General features: G+C 42.5%; 1 protein-coding gene across 1 annotated transcript in view; it reads right to left on the bottom strand.

The window, feature by feature from the left end:
- Positions 1-23,220, bottom strand: part of myripb (myosin VIIA and Rab interacting protein b) — a gene marked incomplete at its 5' end in the record, with an annotated part of 85,702 nt that overhangs the window by 24,703 nt on the left and 37,779 nt on the right. Inside the window, one exon of the mRNA XM_079180996.1 lies at positions 380-516. Within this exon, the coding sequence (XP_079037122.1) occupies positions 380-516 (137 nt within the window). The remainder of the gene's footprint in view (positions 1-379; positions 517-23,220) is intronic.

The following is a 23,220-nucleotide window of genomic DNA, read 5'->3' as shown; positions in this document are numbered from 1 at the left end:
GACTGTGAGAAAATCTTTGTTCCTACATGCCAGTGAGAAAGTAATTAATTAATCAGTCAGACTGTCAAAATGTGTGAAACACAGCGAGTGATCATTTATCAAAGCAAACTAATGAGCAATCAAGTGTGCTCGTCTGTGTTTACTCCGACCAGAACCTTGCATCTCAAATGAAGTTGCTCGAGGAAGTTACATTACGTCTCTGGCCAAACTGCCGTTCAACACGAAGGTGACACAACATTGCACGGAGACAGAAGGCCGCTCTGCAATCAAACGGATGCGGACGATAATGATTAAAAGATAGAAGAAAAAACAGTTAGGGATGGCGATAGATAAAGATCATGCATGGCTGATTAAAGAGTATGTGAGAGGATGAAGTTACCTGGGAGATCAGAGAGCGCTCCTCTCTCTATAATGTGCTTTCTATACAGAGTCTTCAAAACCTTGGCGCTGCCGAACCTCTTGAAGCGACTCTTCACGTTGTTATAGTACCATTCAAGCGACTGTGTCCTTAAAACCCTGCAGACCAGAAAGAAAGGTGGATGGGAGGAGGGAAGAAAGAAAACATGATATTAAGTCAAAAAGAACAGATGGCAAAGACACTGGCAGGAATCAGATTGTATTGTAATAACACCAGGATTAAAACTTTGACTTCAAGCCAAGACTTCCATTAAATACTGCTTAAAATGGGTGCCTTCAATTATTAAAGTGTAGATAACCAGGCCTTTTAGACTTTTTCAATGATTATATTAAAGCGAGAAGGATTTTGTAAGAATAAAAGTCAATTAAAAATGAGTCAGGCAGGACTGGTTGTGTGTCATTGTGTATTTTCTAAACCAGGTTTATGTTTGCTGTCAGACTGTCATATTTAAAGATCTGCTCTTTAATTTAAAGCAAATAACTGGCTTTTTAGGAAGATTCAGTGGCGCCTCTCCCTCTCTCTGTGGAGGCTGTATTAAAGATAAGAAAAGTATTTGTTTACAGTCATTTTATGCAGCATCCAAGCCGTGTGTCGTAAGGAGTATGGCAGCAGTTAATGCAAAGGTTTTCAGATGTGATGCCACAACATTTTCCAGGCTTTTCCTCATTTCATGGTGCACGGCGCTCGAATGCCGACCAGTCAGACCTCAGGACAGAGCAGATGATTACATAAGCAGTAATTCTAAAACGGAGAGGGTTATGAAAAGCCCTCAGAATAAGCGCTCCCTTTGCGCCAGCGTTGCGTCGGATTGCATGAATCTCGGCCAACTTTGTGTTTAATCACGCGGTCCCTCCCCGCTCTACTTTTGCTTTTTCACACCACTGTGTGAGGCTAAACAAACAACACAGCGACAGATTTACTGTGCAAGGAGTCAAAAACCACACGAATACACACACACACAATGTATTTACACACTATTCATTCCCATGTACACATTTTAGTCCGGTTTCTTTTTGTTGAAAGATGCTATCCAAATAAATCCAACAGTCTTTTTACGTGATCAGATGCTGTATTCATGAGAGCAACTATTAAGAGGTAGGAGTGTGTTATCTAAATGTGTATCCTTTGTCTATGTGTGGACATTTTGTGCATGAAATAAAGTATCCAAATCCTGAAAGCCTCGGAGTGTATTCATTAACAGAATCCCTCTGAGTTCCTGACTTTTCTACACTTTTTAATTATGTTTTTGTATTTAACTACTTGTATTCAAGACATGTTAACACACTTGGATATATCCAGGTAAATATGACATTTTTCACTGTCTTCACATGGGTACAGCATTTGAAGAAGACCATGTTTGGTCGAAACATTAGCAATAACACCCTTAAAAGATAAGGCTGGTGTTCTAAAATCAATAATCTTACAAACAAGTGATGCCAAAGCCTGATATGGTTTATTCTTCTGTGCCATAGACCCGCTAACATTAAAAGCATCTGTTAGCTTCACCCGGGTGACAGGTTCCTTCATTACGATGAACACGGGCACTGTAGTGTATTTCGAGTTAATCCCACATGCACGTTGATGCTTGTGTTCAATGAAAAGACAGGCTGCTGAAGGAGAGGGTGAAAATAGCCATGCTAATAAAGGGATCCCGAGTGCCCCTGAGGCTGCATGGGCTGCCACATCCATTCCACCCCCCCCTCCTTCGTTCCCTCTCCTCCTCTTTCTCACTGGATTTATTATCCTCTGCCTCTATCAGTTGGGCTGCTCAATGGGCCTCAGCTTCTTAATTTCATGCCACGGGTCGACCCAGTCTAGTCACTCTAATGGTGGCTGCCGAGCTCCAGTGAAGAGGCCTGACTCCTTATCTCCCTCTGGGCCCCGAGGAAGAAGGCACAGAGATGAATCTGGGAGAGCACCGCAGCGTCCACGTGGCATACGAGGCAGAAATACAAATAGACTCCACCTGTACTCTGAAATGAGTACAAGGAGCGATCTTTGAACTGCAAAGGTATATTCAAGGACAGAGGAGGGCTGCAAGTATTCTGTGGAGATATTTTCATGTGAGAGGGATTTTTGTTGTTCAAATTAAGCTGTATTTGTGAGTAGCATGCAAGGTCAAACTTTCTCAAAATTCTTTGTAATTCTTTTAACACTTTGTCCTTGATTTAGTTCAGAGGTAGACAGAAGCAGGCTATTCTTTTGTAGCCAGTGACTGTGGATTTTGTCAGCTAAAAAGGACAACTAAGTATAACTGGGGTTGTCCAGGATTGTCCAAGTTTCAAGCTGGGTATCCCAAGTCCAGACAAACATTCGTTCATTGATCGGTTTTTCATTACCTAACCCAATATAAAAAACATAAACACATGTCTGAATTCAACACTTAAGTGTCTGTATGTGTATCACTCAACCAATGTGTCATCATCAAGGCTGTTGCTATGACACTTTGCGACAGAACCTGTCGGTACGCTAGCGGCTAGCTGTCACGCCGGAGAGAAAGCTGCAGGACGCTTCCTTCTTCCTTCGTTAAATACCCCACAATGAAAGTGCTGCATTCTGCTCACACTGCAAGAGGACATTTTCGGTCGCGCACGATAGAGATGCCGATATAAAAGAAGAAATTAAGATGACCTGAGAGCAATATACAATAGCTGGCAGAGAATGCGTCAGCCATTAAGCTGGTAGCCAGCTCTTGTGCATGATGAGAAATATGTTTCGTTTCAAAAGGTATTCGATAATCAATGAATATATGACACCAATGCAATTCTTGTGTTTTGTGCAGCAGTGAAAAATGTCCCAGGCAATATTTATTTCAGCATATTTGATTAAAATGCACACTTTAAATGCTGTTGCACAGTGGTTCAATGGTCTCATTTCTGTGCTTGCAACTCTCTTCTGGCACAAAAACAGACAATAAGTAAATGCAAATGTCAGCTCAGGCATCTGCTCCCTTCTGTGCCAGCTACACAAACTTGTTGAAATTAGCCGAGCCTTCCCTTTCAGAGAAAAAGGAGAGGGATTTAGGACAGTGGGAGAGGCGTCTCGATGAATGAAGCATGACATTGCTTCCCTAGAGTGATCTGATCTAAAAGAGATAGAAAGAAGGGAGGAGAGTGTAGTGGATAAGCAAAGGCTTTCAAGCAAGAGCTGCACTGCTTTGTGAGCTTTTGCAACACACATTTCATAATGAGGCTGGGAGATTCCCTGATGCTCGGCTGCTGCATGAATAAGTAAGAGGGATTCCTGTTGACGGTCTCCTGACACTGGGTTTATCCTTCCTTCATCATCACTTGACTGCTAAAACCAACGCCTCCTTTCTCATCCTCTCCTCTTCTCTCCAGTCATTTTGCCCTCTATACTTCAGAAGATCGATTTGCACACTTAATAGAGGTCTAAATAAAATATATAGAAGAAATTGTGTAGAAGTGCAATAAAAAGTATCTGGCTTTGCTGAGTTTCCACCTCCCCTGGCAAAGGAAACCATTAGCATAATTGACTTTCTGAGCCAGCTAATGAATTGGTTCAGCTTCTGTTGAGGCTGCTGTAGAGAGGGGAGCTAAGGGAGAAGAAAGATGAGTGGGGTTCACTTTATAACAGAACATCAATAGATTCTTCTGAAGACTTGCAGAGTGACTGTTATTTTTTTTTTTTGTTAATAGAATAAAACAAGACAAAAAATTAGATTGTTCTCAGCACAGGGGTTAGATCAAAGCGTCTGATGTTCGGGAAGTAAAAGCCCTCGAGTTGTGGGGTCTTTATGTGTGAAAAGCTGAAGGAGTTGGCATACACAGCCTTGCTTTCTTTATATGAACTCTCATTGTTTACCATGAATACAACTTTTCTGCACACATGAAAAATCTATTTTGAGACAATCGGCTAACAAGAATCATAAAGAAAAAAAAAAACTCAGCAGGAGTGAATTGGAAATTCTTATTTGCAAAATTAAAAAAATGTAGGTTTGGTGCATCATTATTAAGGAGACTGTATACATATCACCTACGACCATCACCACCAATGGGATGGCAAAATGCCCTAATTGTGACACTTCATGGAGATGATGTGTCACTGTTCCTACAGGACCCTCAGTCATACAGAAATGCTTTACTCCAACTACTCAGCTAAACTAACGAGTCCAAATCGACTATTCTACCCTCTGCATGGATGGACGGAAATACTAAAAGAATAGTGATTTGTTTGATGATACTTTACAAATACCTGAAGGAATATTCACAACACATTCTCACTCCTAACTCTTCAAATACCGGACGAATGGTGAGTGGTCCTACGCTACAAGCAAGGACGCTCTAGGTGCCCCTCTTGCGTTAGTTTTGTACTTGGCAGGAACGGCGTGACACTTTCCACTCATTACATGCGTTGTGTCTTTTCTAAATAAACCTCCGTCTTCACAGGAAGTTGAGGGAAAGAGCATGGTTGACGTTAACTTGACCGACGAACAACTCACGTCACTATCCAGTGACTAACGACTTACTTGACTAGCTTCGTGACAAACGAGTCACATGACTAACAACTCACATTACTAGCGACACTAACGACTCACATGCAAACATTTCAACGTTTACTTTTGGTTTAGCTGGGGCCACGAAAATAGTCTCCTGGCCGAAAATCCTGCGTTTGTGATTGTTTTGCACACACGTACATTGCAGAGATTCTCTCCGAGCTATGCTGTCGGTGTTGCTCCAGTGCAGGCACTAAAAACAGTCCTTTGAAATATATTCAGTACTGGCAGAACAGGCCGTAGGAGAGAGGACAAGGTCGTGGGTCAACTGCTAAAAAGCCCATGAAATTTTCAGCGACCCTGGAGACAGCCGTTCTAATGTCGGTATGATTTAAAACCGCATCAGGTTAGCAACAGGCAGGAAAATAACTCTCACAGCAGTGGTCCTGTACATAACCTTTCCAGGAAGCAGCAGGAATGCTGATCACCTGCATGCACCTCTGTGATTGACATTCAGATGGGCAGAAAGGGGAATATTAAAAAGAGCTCATCCTGCATACTAAAGGTGGTTAGAGATGTTATTGTGTCTCTCGTCACTTACTCTCCACCTTCTCGTCTCGTGCGTTCAAATACCGGCAAAATGTTGCATGCAGCTCATTTGGAAGATCAATTAATATGTGACAAGACCTTTTGTTTTGAGAGAGGGTGTGTGCTCTTACAGTGAATGCCCATAGAAGCAGGCTCTGTAGAAAACCCTGTCTGTTTCTATTTTTCCATTTTAACCCAGCGGTTGGCAAACTCTCTGATGCACAGCAGAGGGTCATTAAATGAACAGACCTGCCGTATGACTGGAGACACATGTGCAAGCCACACAGCAGTTTACATTTGCACAATTTTGATTGCGTTTCTGGTACACTGCAGCATTTGACGTTGGACAGCTACTGCAGGTTGGCGGCAGGGTATTCTGCTTCACTTACCTGTGTCTTTAAAAAAGTCTAAATTTAGGTAGAGCACAGCTGCAGGCAACGGTCAGGCAATTTACTCATTCCTTTCTCCTACAGCTCTTTCTTTCAAGACCCAAAGCTGTCAACTACTCTCCCGCTCTCTCTCCGTCTTCTCCCCTATGTCTCTCCTCCTCTGTATCAGCCAGCTTTTTCTTCAGACCTTCGCCATACCGGGTGTTACAGATGAATGTGTCGGCATGTGGGAGAGCCCGTGGCACAGTATGGGAGATGAGTTACGTTGGGACAAAGTGCTGTCAGACAGAGCATGAGTAGAGGGACCAAAATGAATGACAAACTGGTCACACTATGTACGACGTCAGTATGCCACTGCGTATACACAGCCAATGCTGATTCTCAATCAGTTAGTCAATTAAAAGTGACATCACATTTTCTCCATTCGAGACATCTAATGTTCTCTTTGTGGAAGTCTTATAGAAATTCCTCAACACCATATCCTCTTTTAGGTTATTGACCAGATAACTTAAATCCAAGAATGCTACTTAGTACAAATAGTGAGCATCCTGTATAATGTTTACAGTTTGTAATTGTATTCTAATTCTAAGTCCTTTCATTCACGATTTGACTTATTTCGTGGTTTGAAATCTGACATGTCTGAATTACCAGATCCCACAATTTTCATTTGTCACTCGGCATAGAATAGAATAGAATTAGAGAGATTCATAGAGCAGTATAATCCAGCATTTGAGTGGTTAAGGCATGGACCACAACCAGATGTCATATTATTTGTTGTTGTTCAGCTGCACATGTGGGTCATTTTAGCATGGAGGTCTGTTGAAAATGATGTCAGATATAGGTCACTTTGAAACACTCCACAGAGTCCAAATCATACTCCCAAAGAAAAGTCAGAGCTGCACCAGCAGGTTTTCGGGAACTGCAGTGTATTTACATATACTTCCGTGTAGATGTATATAGAGCATATGGGAAAGTGAGATAATCTGCTCTCAGCCTCTTGCTTCTGCACAGCCAGAGCACCACATGGGATTTTAAGGGGAGCACGCAGAGAGGCAGAGCTCTGCAGCAGCCCAGCAATGTGGAAAATCTAGCGACAGAATAGACTGCGGTTACGCTTTCCACCACTCAAGTCTTTCTCCAGCTGGCTATTCTGTGTGGATAATGAAAACTGCAGCTCCCTGCAGCCTTTATCTGAGCAATTATATGAAGCCAAAATCATGAAGAGCCAATATGATAAGGGGCTGAAAGAGGCAAATGTCTGTAAACAAAATTAATTTGTTAAATGTCTTGTGAGGCAAAGCTCATGATGGTAATTAAATCTCAATAAAGTGGCATCACTGGCTTTTTGTAGGTTTCTTTTTTAGGTCACTGTAGGAGTGGGAACACAGGTTTTATCCTCTTAACACCTCGTACAGGAAATAAAAATAGGCCGAAATAACAGGATTTTAGAGATTATACGAATGTGCAAGAAAGCTTTTTTAAAGATTATTAATATTTTTCTATTGCAGCACATACAGGGTAGTAGGGGTCCTTAAAAGTGGTCAAGTTGTTATTGAGATTGCGCGGTAATCATTATACGGGATATTGGAGGAATTTCATCCTGGCGCTGCCAGAGCCCATGTGTGCTGAAGTGTCAGTATTAACAGCCTGTTAGGGGGAAGAGGAAACCAGCCTGACAACACCTGACTACATATACTGCTGTCACCTGTTAGAGGCTGAGGAGAGGAGCAATGGAGGGGAGAGAGGGGCCAGAGGAGGACAGGGAAAGGGATAAACAGACAAAGAATAAAAGAATGACACAATGAGCATGTTAAGAAAAAAAGGTCATTGTTTTGATTGCATGATGGAGGCAAATGGGGCATTTGTTCCATGGGATCTATTTTTAGACATCTCTTCTCAAAGCAAAGCCACAGTCTATAATCCATGTGAATCAATCTTTAGTGGAAAAATGGGGGAAGCAGGTAGGCCATCTTTGGCTGCAGTTGCTCTTTTAAGAACTGTATGAGCGAATGTGTGTGTGTGAGTGTGAGTGTGTGATAAAGGTTCTTTTTTCTCATATAGTGTATGGGAAGGGTTTCGCAGAAGGTTTACAGGAGCTCCAGGTTTGACATTTGGCAGACGCCCGTCTAAAGCAGTGAACTCTACTTTGAATGGAAATGTAAGACATCCATTCACTTCCTGTTTGCATGATGGTAAACAGCTTTCTATGAAGTGCCTGAACAGAGATGAAAACACTCCAGATCAGAAAAGGTTTCAGGTTGTGTTTATGCGGCTTTAAAGACATTTACCATTAATGCATTCGTTTCATTTATAACATAAGTGGAGCTTCATCGTTCTATAGACCAGAGGCTGAAGAGTTGAAGAGAAATCAGATTAAAATTGAGAGTATGTAATGCTATTTTAAATGCATATTATTGCCTGTCGGAGACTAAATCACTGCAGTGCTTTGGAATGAAGACTCACAGGCATAAGATTCAGATCACTAATACCAGCATGCAAATGTCTTACAAGGACATTTCATGAATATAATATTAACGGCATTCACAGGAAATCTCAGTTTTTCTCCGACAAAGATTAAGACATCTGAAAAGCTCCAACAAACCGGTTACATTTAAGTGTGTGTTTGTGTCTGTAAGTATTTTCCTATTGAAATTATTCCTGTGTTTCTGTGACCTAAGGCCACATTCTCCACTCTCTTGAGTGCATTTCTTTACAGGCAAGGCAGCCAAAAGACAGGCCAATAAAGTTAGCCAGTTCACTGAACTGCCACCAATTAGGAAACCAATGAATGACCTGCTCCCCGAACAAGCCTCTGGCTGCCCTAATCCTGGGAGCAGTTCCCATCAAGTTAGTCACACAACACCAACCTAGAAACAGAAGACTCTTCTCACAACGTCTTTGTCTTCTTTCTTGTTCCCGGTCTCACTGCATGTCTGCTGTCTGACATTCTCTCTCTCTCTCTCGCTCTCTCTCTCTCCCCCATTTCCCTGCGAGTTTACGATGCAAATATGTCGTGTTTACATGACGAGCATATGCGATTTCTTTTTGAGTAACTGGAGAAAAACAACAGCTGGAAAATACACAATTTCCTCTCATGCATATTCTAAGAATATAAAGTATTTGAATCAAACCAAAAGTAAGTGAAACTGCAATTGTGCAATTGAAGGATTGCCCCTCATCTCCTGACGGATGGGATTCTGCTACACCCTCAGATCCTGGATCAGAGCCCGATTCTCTTTTGCCATTTCAGCGTGAAACCTTTTCTCTGCCTCAAGTTGCTGCCAATGGGCATCTTTTTGTTCAGTTATAGTTTGTCTCTCGCTATCTGTGTGTTCTGAGTTCTCTCTCTTGCAAAGTGGTTTGTCACCCATTGAAATGTCTAAATTGACATTTTCTGCACTTACAGTTGCTGCTACCTGCTGCTGTCAAAGAGTGGAAGTGTTTCACTGATCAGAGTTACAGGTCTTCAGTTTTTCCCTGAACAGCGGTCAAAAAGCTTCTGAGAAAATGGAGTCTTCACCCTGTCCTTGAACGATGGTTTTAAAGTAAAACAGAAAGCTTGAAAACTGCAACAATGCCTTTGTCCTTTTTTTGTACTAATGCTAATCCTTTTAATTGGCTGCATTCACATGTTGGGAAGCCAGTGAGGGATAATGTCTTCGTCGCTGCATTAGTATCTTACGTGTCGTCCCCTGGCACGAAAAGGCCCAGCCGCACTCGCGTCCGTCTTTAATTGTAGCTCATGCAGCAAAGAAATTCAAGTTTCTTGTTTCAGAGCTGGATCGAGCTGACTCGCAGGTCAAAGCTCGCCATTATTCAACAGTGTTGTGTTGTTGCCTATTGAGTTTCAAAATGAAGGGGTAATTATCTTGTGGCGTGTAATCTTGTTATGTAAAATACACTAGACTAGAAAGCGGCATCACTCTCAGATTGTTGACAGTTTAATATCGCTTTGCTCAATATCAGCACCATCTGAACTTTGACATCACTTCGTTTTTGGGGCGGTTTTGTTGGGCTGAAGGCAAACGTGAGCGTACCTTGAGCCCGACACACACAGACGCTGGTACAGAGCAAACAACGCTCTCCCGACTCAGTCTGGCAGACAGGGCGTGGGAGACGGATGACGATGAATCATTGATGCTCGGCACACAGATCACAAACAAAACACACAAGCGCACCCACACACACATTTACCTTCTTTTTCTTACTCATCCGTCCTTTCCCATTTACAGCGTGGTGTTTTTCTCTGTGCCATCCCTGATTTTGTGGTGACAGAGACAGATGGAGAGATTGAGAGGGTAATGGCTCAGCAACAGAAGAGGATAACTCTCCCTCTGCCTTTTACTTTGGTCTGAAATTACATTAATAGCTACTTTTGCCCTTTGTTTGTCCGGCTTGGAGTTTTGCAACCATCCCTATTTGCACTAATTCGTCACTTCTTTCACATTTCTCAGTCTTTATATCCCGTCACAACCTGATATCTATCTTTTAATATTTGGAGAGAGGGTTCACAGCAGCAAAGAGTCTCTTAACACAGTAGAGTGTTGCAGATTACCAAGTACATTTTGATATTCAGGAGAAAAATGTGACACTTTTAAAAGGTCAGCGACAGTGTGTTTTTGAAATGCTTCTGTTGAATGGGTATCTACGACAGTGTTATAAATCAAAAACATGTAAAGGGCTGGCGTTTATGTTTGATGTAAATGATGCATGTCAGACTGTAACAGTGTGGTCATGCACGGATGGCTACCGTATAATCAGGCTAGAGATCATATGAGAACTGTATATTGGAAAAGGGTGATGGTGTGAAGTAGGAGCGAGGATAACAGATTGCATGAGAAGATGGACGCCATATAGACGAAATACAGCGCCATTCATCAACCGACTGCCCCTGTGACAGTCAACTCCACCCTGCATGACTTACAGCACGGATCACAATGCCACCACAGTGTGAGAGGAGACATTTTTGGCCTTGAAGCTATTTCACCATGTGGCTGGATCAACATGTTATCATTCTTTAATCTACGGTACATTTTATCCAGCCTTTTAATTACCCATGTCAGCCTCATTAGGATAAAAACATCCCTCAACTGTAACAGAGGAGCCTGAAGCCAAAACAGTTTTAAAGACTATTAAACATCACATTTCTGTATAGTAATGAGAGCCGAGTGCAAAGATCACATTGGGTCATATGTAGAGTGGAATGCATGATTCAGTGATTAAACTCATTTTGGTGTCCAGAGTACAACACACTGCTGTTTCAGCTTCTGCATTGCTGCTGTTCTTAGTTGATCGTTCAGAAGAACCCTTGCCCCCTCCCTTTAATGTCAGTATGCACACACAGGCGTGCATCGCACTCCAGGCCAGGGCAGAGGACCGCTGCATTATTAATGCAGACACACTGAGTAATTGAAGCCATGAAGCGGGGAGATGGAGGGTGGAGGGTGGAGGGTGGAGGGCGTATAGACGACGTCTCTCCCTGCCTCTCAGTGGAAATTGTGTTGATCATTATCAGTGACCTCTGAGTGTGATCAGTGCATACATCAAGGTGATACTCTCCGTCTGAGGGCAAAGTCAATACTGACACAGATTAGGGAGGCCAATGTATGGAGCTACTGAAAATATAAAACTCTGTTCAGACATTGAATGCATAGCATCGCTGGCTTCATCTGTCTAAGCAATGGGCTGTTGTCTCTCTGACATAGGTGGCTTCTACATAAATGTTGATTACAGCTTCATTCAGACCATCACAGAAAGAGACACAACGTTTACGTGATATTTGGCACCTGATGCACGAGAAGAAGCAGTGAAAGTGACACATGAAGGAAAAGGAGTGTTTTCTGTTGTCTCACAGGCTACATAACTGATGGATTATTAAACTTAATTAATGACTATCATCAGCACGAGGGTCACTTGCCCTCCATTTGCTCATCAATTACATCATTTATTGTATAATTCTGCTGCCTATGTTTACTAGTGCACAAGGATAGAATAACTAAATCACAGACTAATCTGGCAAGAGGAAAACGTCCTCAACAACTTAAAATGGGCTCAGTCACATGTTTCTTTCTGGTTTAATTGCTCTTTGATGACGCTGAAGTGATGCATCACTGTGCTCTTCCCACGGAATGCATTTAATCTCTCGCTGTGCATATTTAACCGTGTGCTGCTGAAGCATTTACGTTAACATGACGACATTCAGTTCAGACTAATGTCGCAATGTTGAACGTGTAGTTGTAATGTTACTAGGTCTGATCCAGTCGGGTTGCAGTCGTGACTTTGACATAAAACTGACCCGGGCACTTATTCGTACTTGAAACAAGCATGTTGAGTTGCCGTCACACATACGAAATGAGGTGCATGTCTGAAAAGGACTTAAGACCCACCTGAAGATACTGAGCTGTGTGAAATCATGCTCAGCTGGATATGGTAGTTATATTCTGTCACTATTGCTTTTTGTATTAGTTTTATTATTTTATGTAATTTGTCCTATTAATAACAGGGCTATGGCGCGGTTTCTTTTAGAGTGGATATCTGTTTTGTTTATCTCAAGCACACAAGTGACACGGTGAACACTATTCCAATGATCAGTTATCTGCTAGTTAACATACATACATGTAAACAACGATTAAATATTCTTTAAAAATAAATTGGCTTTGCAAATGTTTGATAAGGAAAGAAATGGACTCACACGTTTGTTACACCTCAAGGGTACACAATGTGTTTTAGTGAGTAACACTCAATGGAAATATAACTTTTGGTTGTTTACAAGAAAACTACCCAGGGAACCTTTAAACAAATTACAAAACAGAAGAATCAAACTCACTGGGAAAGTAAAATGTTCAGCTTGGTTCATGTTTATTAATGTGGCAGAGCGAGGATTGTTCTGTGACTGTGACTGCTGCACTCACATAAATATATAAAATGTCAATGTAAGAGCTGGAAAGGACTGTAAGGATACTAAAGCGGCAACCCACAGGGGGGAATGTAAATGCCGGATGCTGTCAAATCAATCTTAAAAAGGAGGAAACCTGAGTTGCACAGCAACACAAAGGACGTAAATATGGACAGTGATGAGACAAACTACTGAGCTGCACTTGACTTCGAAATCAGACTGCTGCCCTAAAGCCTCAATACCATTCCACTTTATAAATCGACAGCAAATGCAGGATGAGGCCGAACTGCTCTGTGCGTGTTGTGCCATGTGGAGGTGGTGAGGAAAGGGATTAGCGTGCACGATGAGCTTCCCAAAATACGTGTTTAGCCTGCACTCCGACTCATTTCTTCCTTCTCCCTCTTGTTTGTCCCTTTGTGTTTTCGTCTGTCTTTGTGTTTGTTTCATTCCATCTTTGTACTCCTGTTTCCCCGCGTCTGTTGATGTTTGAATATGCTTTTTGCAGCTGTTACTTTGTCCTACATGTTGTGTTACACCCGTGCGTGTCTGAGAGAGAGTGTGTGTGTGTGTGTTTTTTCGCTAGCAGACAGCCGAGGTGTGTGCGTTTATCTGCCTGCAGGTATTTGAGGCAGTGCCACCAGGTGGAATCCATTACGTCAGTACGCGGTCTCGGCAGGTAGGCAGGCAATCTGATATTTACCATCGGTGAATCAACAGCAGACTTAGACTGAGATGGGGGATATCAAACACACTCACTCTCTCCGGCTGGGAAAAAGTGTTTGCTGCAACCAATTTGCCCAAGATGTGTATGTTTCACAAAGCGTTGAAGTAAACAGAAACGGAGTGTGGAGATGTGTGCCCTGCGGCTGTTTGGTGGCGTGAAAAATGATCTGGAGTGCAGAGAGGGAGAGAGAGAGAGAGAGAGAGAGCGAGAGAGGGGGGAATAGAGATACAGAATGAAAGAGCGAGAGAGAGTAAAAGAGTGAGAGTGAGAAACGGTGAGAGTGAGAGAGGGAGGGGCCGAAAGATATATAGAGAGACCTTCATTCAAAATGCATGAATCTACTACAGAACCTGCATGGCCTCCACAGCTCACCGATGCAGGTGAGAGCAAGCATACGTGACAAAATTGCCTCTTACACTCACACACAAATCAATAGTTAGTGTACAGTACACGTAGACCACCAGAGCATCATATCAAGAAGATATTCCCAATACACAGAGGACGCATCTTCCAGATAGACGTACAGTGGTGCAGAGCTGTTTTTTTAGTCTGCGTGTGCTCTCGTGAGCTGTCCTGCAGGGTGTACACACAGTGCCTCACTTTGTGCGTGTGTGTGTGTGTGTGTGTGTCAGCTGGAAATGTGTGTGTCTGCTTGCAGCTTTGATATCTCTCCCATTGGCAGCCCTGGTATGAACGGATGCTTTGATCCCATTTGAATCAAACAGCATCCCCCAAGTTCCTGTGCTGCTGCTCCGAACAAATAGCCCAAAAGAAAGAAAGAAAGAAAGAAAGACACACACAGAGAGAGACACACAGAGAGAGAGAGAGAGACAGAGAGAGATATCTCCATTGTTTTACAGTTGTTTTGGTTGCTCTGGGCCACTCTGTGTTGCAACAGTATTGCAGCTTCCTGCTGTATGGTTTCCTGTTGTATTTCAACTGCCAGCAGCTTAATTTGAATGAATCAAAACAGCAAGACGGTGTGAAATGCATCCCCCCCTGCTCTGTCTTGACTGTACATATCATGACAAGCCAATTGACAACTCTCAATATAAAGTGTCTCCAATTACAGCAACTTCCTTTATTATTTATTTATTTACTCCACCAAGCAGAAGGTTCTATGACAAATTTATGAATATACTGAATCATTTAAATTAACAAAATAAAAAGAAATTTACCACAGCAAAAGCCCGAAAGCCCGTTTATTAATGAAATATAGCAGAACTAAGGCATGAAAATATGTTTCCCGACTGCACTCTCAAAGCTGGCCACAGGGGCAAGCAGACAAACATACAGGGAGCCGGTCAGCAACAACCACCTAGTCCCAGAAGCCCAGGAGGTACAGACCTACTAACATCAGATGATTTTAAACAAATGAGATCAAACATCACTCCTCGCTGCGGAGGGAAATCATGACTAAACAAGGTGAGCGGAGTGCAGTCACTGGCTAAGCCTCGTTTAAAGTGCTGAAAAATGGGAGAGGAGGTGCAATGAGACAGAGGCCCGGAGCGATGCACAACCATTGATATGCAGAGCAATAAGGCTGTGTACATACACACCATCTGAAGTCCATTTAGAACTCGTACAGAACAGGGACATTGGGATATCTACATTAGCATATTCTGCTAATTGCTATTCATTGACACAAGCCCTATTTTCCAGTACATTAAGTCCACACAGTCCTTGTGTGTGAGACTTGTGTGCTTCAAAGGCTAGACTTACTGAAATGATTAAACGGTATATATAACTATATCAAAACTATTGTTAAACACATTTTAAAACACTTATTGTTCATTAATGCATTCTTTTATTTGTTCAGCCTTTAAATTATGAACGCAACTATGACATTTACTAATTTTCCATCTCTTATGAATTGTGTTCACCTTCTCTCACACACATTTAAAATATTTGTTGTGGTCCATATTTACTTAAAGATGCCTCTCTTTGATATACAGCCAAAATTGGTTCTTTTTTTAAAGTCTATAATTATTCTGGTAGCGAGCTCTAGCCTCCAGAAATACTGACCTGGTAGTCCACATGACTGAATTTGAGTACTGTGACTGCCTCAGGTCCCATCATCACTCTTGACCTGCTGGTGAGCTATGAGTAATGGCCAATCAAACGTGCTCCGAATGCACTTTGGATCCATGACTTCACCACAATGTGCTATGATTATGAGTATGTGTAGTGCTGCAGTTTTGAGAAATAATCCACGTCATGACAACCACTCAGATCATCAAAAAACATCATCCTCTTTTACAGAGTGGTCTTTCTTAGCAACCTGAATACTTTCTTTCTTTTATCACGAGCCGGCTGCTGCTTATGCTACATTTCCTTACTTAAAACACTTTCTACTTATTGCTTGAAAAGTAAAACTATTATTATTATTATTAACAGTGTGAATATACCAGGACATTGGAAACAAAACTAATATTCACTTTCATCAAAAAGGGCTCTTGGTTTGACAGGCGAGGAATGTGCAATGAGTATAGAAATCCTGCAGTGCAAATATCTCATCTGTTTTATGCTACAGAGCATTCACTGTGGCAGGAGATCAGACAGTGTGATCTGCCTGAGGGAGGGATGACGGTGCAAGATAGGGAGAAAAAGAGCGAGAGGTGAAGTTAGAGGAGGGAAAGAAAGATTACGATTCATCCAGCCCCTTGAAGAAGTTTCTATCATTTCATGCCAATTCCTTAGAAAGATACAGAGGCAAAGAGGACAAAGAGCAATAGTTATCTAAAGGTTTAATGGAATTAAATTCTTAATCAGAGAGCAGAGATCCACTTCATCTGCCAATCATGTAGCTCACATCCTCTCCTGCCAGCTTATAGCAGACCATATGAAACACGACTGGCTGCGCTGTGGGGCGCCTCCCAAGCTGGAGATGTTTCTGATTGATCCCATCTGCAGAACCAGGAGGTGAGGATTCAAGGGGAATAGAGAGTCAATACAGGCAGTCAAACTTCTATTTGAGTAAATCAGTGTGCAGTGGTTACTGAAACACTGGAGCTTTCCTTTGTTAAAATGCTTGTAGATGGATTAAAAGTCATGGCCTCAGAAGACATAGTTGAAACTCCGACTTAACTTCTTTACCTGCAGCAATGCGCCAGAGCTGGGCCAACCAGTATAGCTGCAAACAACTAAGACATATGTGGCTTGATTTAACATTAAAGTTCAACTGAAATGTATTTGAACTATATTTATTCTGCAGCTATTGCGCCCGTTTATCCATTTTTCAAACGAGGACAAAACCATTTTTGGACATAGTTGAGGTTTTAAGTTTCAGGCCTGTGGGAGGGCGACACATGGGGACCAGCATTGCTAGGAGACTTTTTCTAATTGTGTATACAAGTAAAAAGCACCAATGACCAACAAAATAACTAACATTTCTATACTTTCAGTCAAGTATTTTTGTAAGTTGTAAACAATATAATTAGTGCAAAGAAATACTTATTAAAAGGATGAATATATACAGTATATGCAATGTATATATATATATGAAATTAGTAAAGACAATGTCAGTTAAAACCAAAAGTTGCCCTTGGAAAACTCTATGGAGTGAGATGTTATCATGGCAGAAAAATGAACAAAACTTAAACTTTGCGCAAATAAGTACAGTGAAAAACTACTGATTTCTTAGCAAAACATAACTTACCACGCGGAAAGCAATCCGGCTCAAAGTAAATTGAGATTCTGACCCTGAATGCAACACACAAAAGGACAGACACACAGCTATATAGCTGCATTTGGTGGCAAGCCTCTACAAGCTGTAACGTGAGAGTGTTCTTGTGCATTACCTGCGTCTTGCTCCACTCTGTGGTAAACAGATCCCACTAACCCACAATAAAAACAACAAGCTGCTTTAGCTCCTGTTCTGATCCACTATAGCCAACTTACTGCATAAACCGATTTAAGAATCATGAGATTTCAAATCACCTGCAGCTTGAGCACAGAGACACAAATGACCCCGTTCACGTGGACACACACACACACACACACACACACACACACACACACAGAGGAGGCCTGGGAGCTGGAGGCCGACCAGTGAAGTAAGGCAGACTTTAATGTCTCAGAGCAATATATGCAGAATAACACACAACGGTGTTTACTCGACTGACAGTAATTAACACACCCACAAGAGGGAACATTCAAGGTTCCTTGTGTGTGTGTGTGTGTGTGCGTGTGTTTGTCTGTCTCTGTGCACGTGTGTGTACTTGCGGGTTTACCTGGATAGCAGTGATTTATCACCTGCTACAGAACCTCACCCCCGACAGAGAAAAATGCTTTCATGGAACACAAGGGGTCACACAATGGGGAGCGGTTACAAAACAAGAATCCAGAGTCACACACACACACTCATACAGAACACACAGATACACACAAACACAGACAGGTACTGCACACGCACTGAAATTGCTTCAAGGCTGAAAAACTCTTGCACAAATTGCATTTAAAATTCAAGCGCGGGTTTCCGATTTGGGCTATGTTTCAATTAATGAGAGCAAGGTGCTTAAATAGATCTTAGTCAAAGCTAAGTCGGGACCACCAGGAGGTGTTCGAATCTAAATTACCAGAGTGAAGCGCATGTGTGCAAGTTGCAAGATTCTCCCATGTGTTTCACTGCTGTCGAGCCCGACTGGGTAACTGGTGGCTCCTGTGTCAGCCGGGTTGGACACAAGACAAGGCCGCGGAGGAGGGAGAGAAGAGGACGAGATGGAAGGAGAGAGGGTGATAAGTGTCTCTCCTTCCCGTGCCTTCAGCTCATCGTTGGTTCTGCTGCACTCTATCTTCAAACTGTTTCAGTTGATGGAAAGCTTCCTGGGCATCAAGTGTGGTAATGTTCAGGCTCCCACGATTTAATCAATTTTCTGTGCCGATTGGGATGAAATAGTTCTTTAAAAATTCCGAGCACGTTTGCATGTGGGGAAGCTGTGACTGCAGCATGAAACATGGCTACACACATAAACCTTCCTTGCCATTCATGTTGTCGTGTGTGATTTAAAAGGGCCACACTGCAAATTGATAGTGCCACAGTGTGACGAAGGAGAGGGGAGACTTCCAATCCTTCATCTGCTGAGACTTGCAGCTCGCCCGTTTTGACTATTTATTGGAAAGGAAACACACAATAATCAGTCCTGCAATCCATCGTTCATCCATCTCCATCCAACAAGCAGCGAAACACAGACAGACATGGGCATGTAAATGCCTTATTAAAGCAGAGACGTCGTGGCGGTGTGCACACATTTCATCTGCAGCCCGGTGCTTTGGGGCAGACCCTCCCTGTCAAAGACTAGTCTTGCTCACCCGCACTGATAAAAATATCCCCGCGAGGACAGAAAAAGATCACACTGTGACTCTGCCTCTCCTAGCCGCAGGTGCTTGTCTGACAGCAACAAGAGAGTTCATGGAGTTGAGAGCGCTGGCGTCTTTACAAACACACATTGATTGTCATTGTTGTGGGAGCATTTTGAGATGTTAAAATACATATTCATATGCATGGATAGAAATAACTAAAAACAAGGGGAAACGCACACTTTTGTGGAGGTCTTAATGTGGAGGCAGGTGAAAGGAACAGAAGCAGACAGACGGGTGAAGGGTCATAGAAACTGTGCAGTCCAAGGAAAAAGTCACTATGTCCATTTCCTGCATCTCAATACTATTATGTCTGTGCAGTATCTCTGCTAAAACAATGCAAAGTTGTACAGCTCAACCTGTTGTGCCAAAAAGGATTCGGGCTTCATCGGGCCGTTTAAGAAAATCAATTAAAAGAGCTATAGGATCTATTTTCTCTCTGGACAGCAACAAAACAGCAGCATGTAGCAACAAGTAGATTAATTTAAGCAATAAAGCATCTACATTATTAATCCGTTAAATGGAGACCAGGGTGAGAAAGGGGTCGGAATAGCCTCAAGATGTCAAATGTCAGTTTTTTGCGACAAGAGCTGCTGTGGCAACAATAAATGGATGTGACATGGCATGTGATATCTGTAAATGTGAGCGTGTGCATTTGCGTGGTTTCATTTTAAATAAACCATTAGAGTAGTAAGCTTCTACTACGACTGGAGCGTATTTGTACGCGCTTGTTAACTCGTGTTTTGAGGCCGGTGAGCCAATCAGCTCCCGCTTGGCCTTTAAGAAAAGGCAGCTCAAACCAAATAATTAAATGCGGACTCTGTGTGTGTGGCTGCCTGTCAGCTACGTGGTTACGCCACCATGACAGCGTCGGGGCTCGCTCCGGCTCACATTTAAAAAACACCACAAACGCTTAATGTTGCACTTTAACTTCAGCAGCGTGTTTGCGTGTCTGTGTTTGTGTGGCTCAGTATTCACAGACTGTTTGCAGTTGTGCAATGCACAATACAGTACAACGATGACACGTTTTCATGCATGTGTGGAATTAAGTCCCCCTGATTACAATATCTTAAAAGGAATTTAATGCCACAAAATGTATTTCAATTGAATTAAATGCCCAGTAAGGGTGTGTGCTTGCTTACACTTACTTATGGTTATGCTTATGTAAGCCTCTCCTGTCAGTGTGTGTTTTTGTGTATGTGCGTGTGTATGTATGTACAGTATAGGTTTGCAGCAGATGCCATAATCTCCTCGCAGTCATGGTTTAGGATGAGATTATGGAAGCCATAAAGTGGTAAGAACACTTTGGTTTAATGCTATTTCTGTGAACACACACCCACACACACACACACACACACACACACACACACACACACACACACACGCACGCACACACACACACACACACACACAGTAAAGGTACATCATTCTATGGCCTGAGGACTGTATAGGCAGGCACAGAGCCATCCTTTTTTGCAGATTAAGCACAGAGAGTTGCAGAAGCTCAAATGTAAATGACAAAAATGGAGACTTCATCAAGTAGAGAAAGCGGGGACGTGACAGAGAGAGGGATGGTTAGAATATAAAAAGGGACCAGAAAGAAAAAGGATGTAGAAAATAAAAGACGGGGATAAGCAGGGAAATAAAACAGCAAGAGGAACAATTCAATGGGAAAGTCAAAACAAAAAGGAGAATTGAATTACATCCCCCCTCTCAAATAATTGGACATGTACTTTCCTCCTCTGTCACTCCCTCTCCTAATCTCTTTCATTCTCCTGCCCTCCCCCTCTTCCTCTCACTCTTGACCTTCAACTCTCTTCATCTCCTGCTCTCCCCTTTAACATTCTCCCCACTGCTTTAGGTGGGCAGCCAAAACAAGAAAAAAAAATGACTTTTCAGTTTCCACTAAAAATGTTTGTCTCATTGAACCATCGGTGTGTGGTGGTGTATGTATGTGTGTGTTTATGTGCAGAGCGTGTGTGTGTGTGTAGTGCTTGTGGACCATAGCTGAAGAAGCCGATAATTCTACCAGACTGCAAATGGTCATGCCTGTCCCACTCGCTCAGGAGGGAAAGCTGTGTTTGGTGCATGTGTATGAGCGTGTGTGTGTGTGTGTGTGTGTGATTTACAAGATTCGAAAGGTGTTATGACAAAGCTGCTGATTCACTTTTCTTTTTACACACCATCTGCCATCAACACGCAAACATCTCATGTCAATTGCCAAAAACCGATGGCAATGTCCATCCCAACTACATCTGCTCGTAAATGTAACTAACCAACATATAATCAATGTATGCGTGTTAATGTACCTTTGCTTGCAGGCATGTGTCACCCTGGATGTACGTTTTTGAGTGCATCCATGTGTGAGTGGGTGACTTTAGCCTCTGAGTGTGTCCATGTGTGAGATGATTACAAATCTGCTTTCCCTCGACGGATCACGATTGTGAGCAGCGTGGCCGTGCCACTGGGAATGTTGATGGACAGCCGGTGCATGTGAGTGAAACCATTTGGCGGTCTGTTCCCTTTTATGAATTGATTTAATTTCCCTAAGAAGGTTTAAAAAGAGACAAAAACATACGAACATTCAGTAGGAGAAGATACACATAAGCCGATTCACTATGAATGAATGAATATTGTGATTTTTGACTTGACTTAGTCTGACGCTGTATTTCCCTTTATGTATTCTCTTGTAAATGACATAATAAGCTTTGTATTCCCAGCACAATTACTTTGTTTCAAACAGATCCTCTTCTATTAGAAAGCATTCCTTCACGCTGTAGTTATATCCAACAGTTACAGTCTGTTTAGCATCAAGTCAATGTCTTTTCTTTGCAATCATCCACTCCAACAGTGGACTAATAGCTATTTCCCAAACAATGTTCAGGGGGCCGCTAGCCTCAAGCTCAGCACTCGTGCAAGCTGTAAATCAGTGCTCCAAATGACACGACTCCACCCGGAGAGAGAGTAATTCATGCTAAAACCCGATTTAAGCCCTTTTAATGCGCTAATGAAAAGTGCTGTATTTATATGTAGCTGTTCGACGGCAATGTTGTGACATCAGGCCCATCTGTGACTCAGTCTAAACCCCTAATGAGAACATTACGGAGCCCGAGGCAGAGACACACTCAGAGAGCGATGGAGAGAAAGGAACGGAGGAGAGAGTGAGGGAAGAGATGATCGATGCAAACCTTGCCACCTCTTCTGACTGCCATCATCCCTTTCCCTCCTCCTCCTCCTCCTCCTCTTCGCTGTCTCTCCTGCTCCCACTCCTCCTCCCTCCTGTCTGATACACCAGGACTAAGGGCAGCGGGTCTAACTCAATACACCACGCAGCAGAAATCAATGCAAGACAAAAAGAAACAGAGCTAAAGGATCGAGGGGAAGAAATCTGGCCAAGTGGAGGGGCAACGCATATTTGACAGCTTTTTCTTACTCAGCAATCCGGTGCACCTCCACCTTAAACGTACGCAAACAGCATTCTATGTCCTTCTATCTATGTCCTTCTGCCGTCTTTTTGTGATATTGCACTCTAAATATCACAACGAAGGTATTAATTCACATCCAGGGAGTATTTTGTGGAGTATTGTGGAGTATTTTACTGTACTTTTTCAGGACGGCAAACGCACCAAAAGCAGCTCAGGTAGGAAAAGACGGAGTATATAATCCCCTAAGAAGACACACTGCAGTCATATATACCAAGCATATTCGCTAATATCCCAAGCTCACAATTCATTTCTCCATGAATGCATCACAAACACTGACTCACACACTACAGTGTTGTAGTATTTCCAACACCCCGCTCTTGCTACCCAGACAGAGAGAGTCAGGGCACTAGATCAACTCCCAAGGCTTTGGACTGACATGCATGGGTAAACAGCCATAACTGACACATACATAAAAAAAAAAGTTCCGTAACACACGTTCAAATATAACCGTCTGTAGTGCCTCTTTTGCTCCTGACATTGTTTTCTCTTGTTCAATAAATCATAAATGTGCATCCCTTCATATCTAGTCTGTACGCAGGGGCGTGGGGATTGAAAACAAGCAGAATGAAATTAGAAAAGATCAAGAAAACAAAGATTTTCCAAAAGAAATTGAACTTGTGCGGCAAAAGTCTTTGATAAAGACCGATACATGCATGATTATTCATTTTGCTGCCCGGCCGTGTCAACATCTGTCCGTGTCCGTCGTTTTGCAGCTGTGTGTACATATCGTCACTTCACTCCAACAGACACATTCCTTAGACTCGCACACGTCCCCCCCCTCACATTTCCTCCCCTCTTCTACCCATCGTTTCATTACACTCTTCCTTAATGGCCCCGTCTTCTCCCTCCCAAACTGCCAGGAATGTTAAAAAAGGCAGCAAACAATGCTGAAAACATTATTTTCCTT

This window comes from Pholis gunnellus (genome assembly GCF_910591455.1).
Source record: "Pholis gunnellus genome assembly, chromosome: 20".
Classification (NCBI taxonomy): Eukaryota; Metazoa; Chordata; class Actinopteri; order Perciformes; family Pholidae; genus Pholis; species Pholis gunnellus.
The sequence above is the reverse complement of the archived record's forward strand: the minus strand, read 5'-3'. Positions and strand labels throughout refer to the sequence as shown.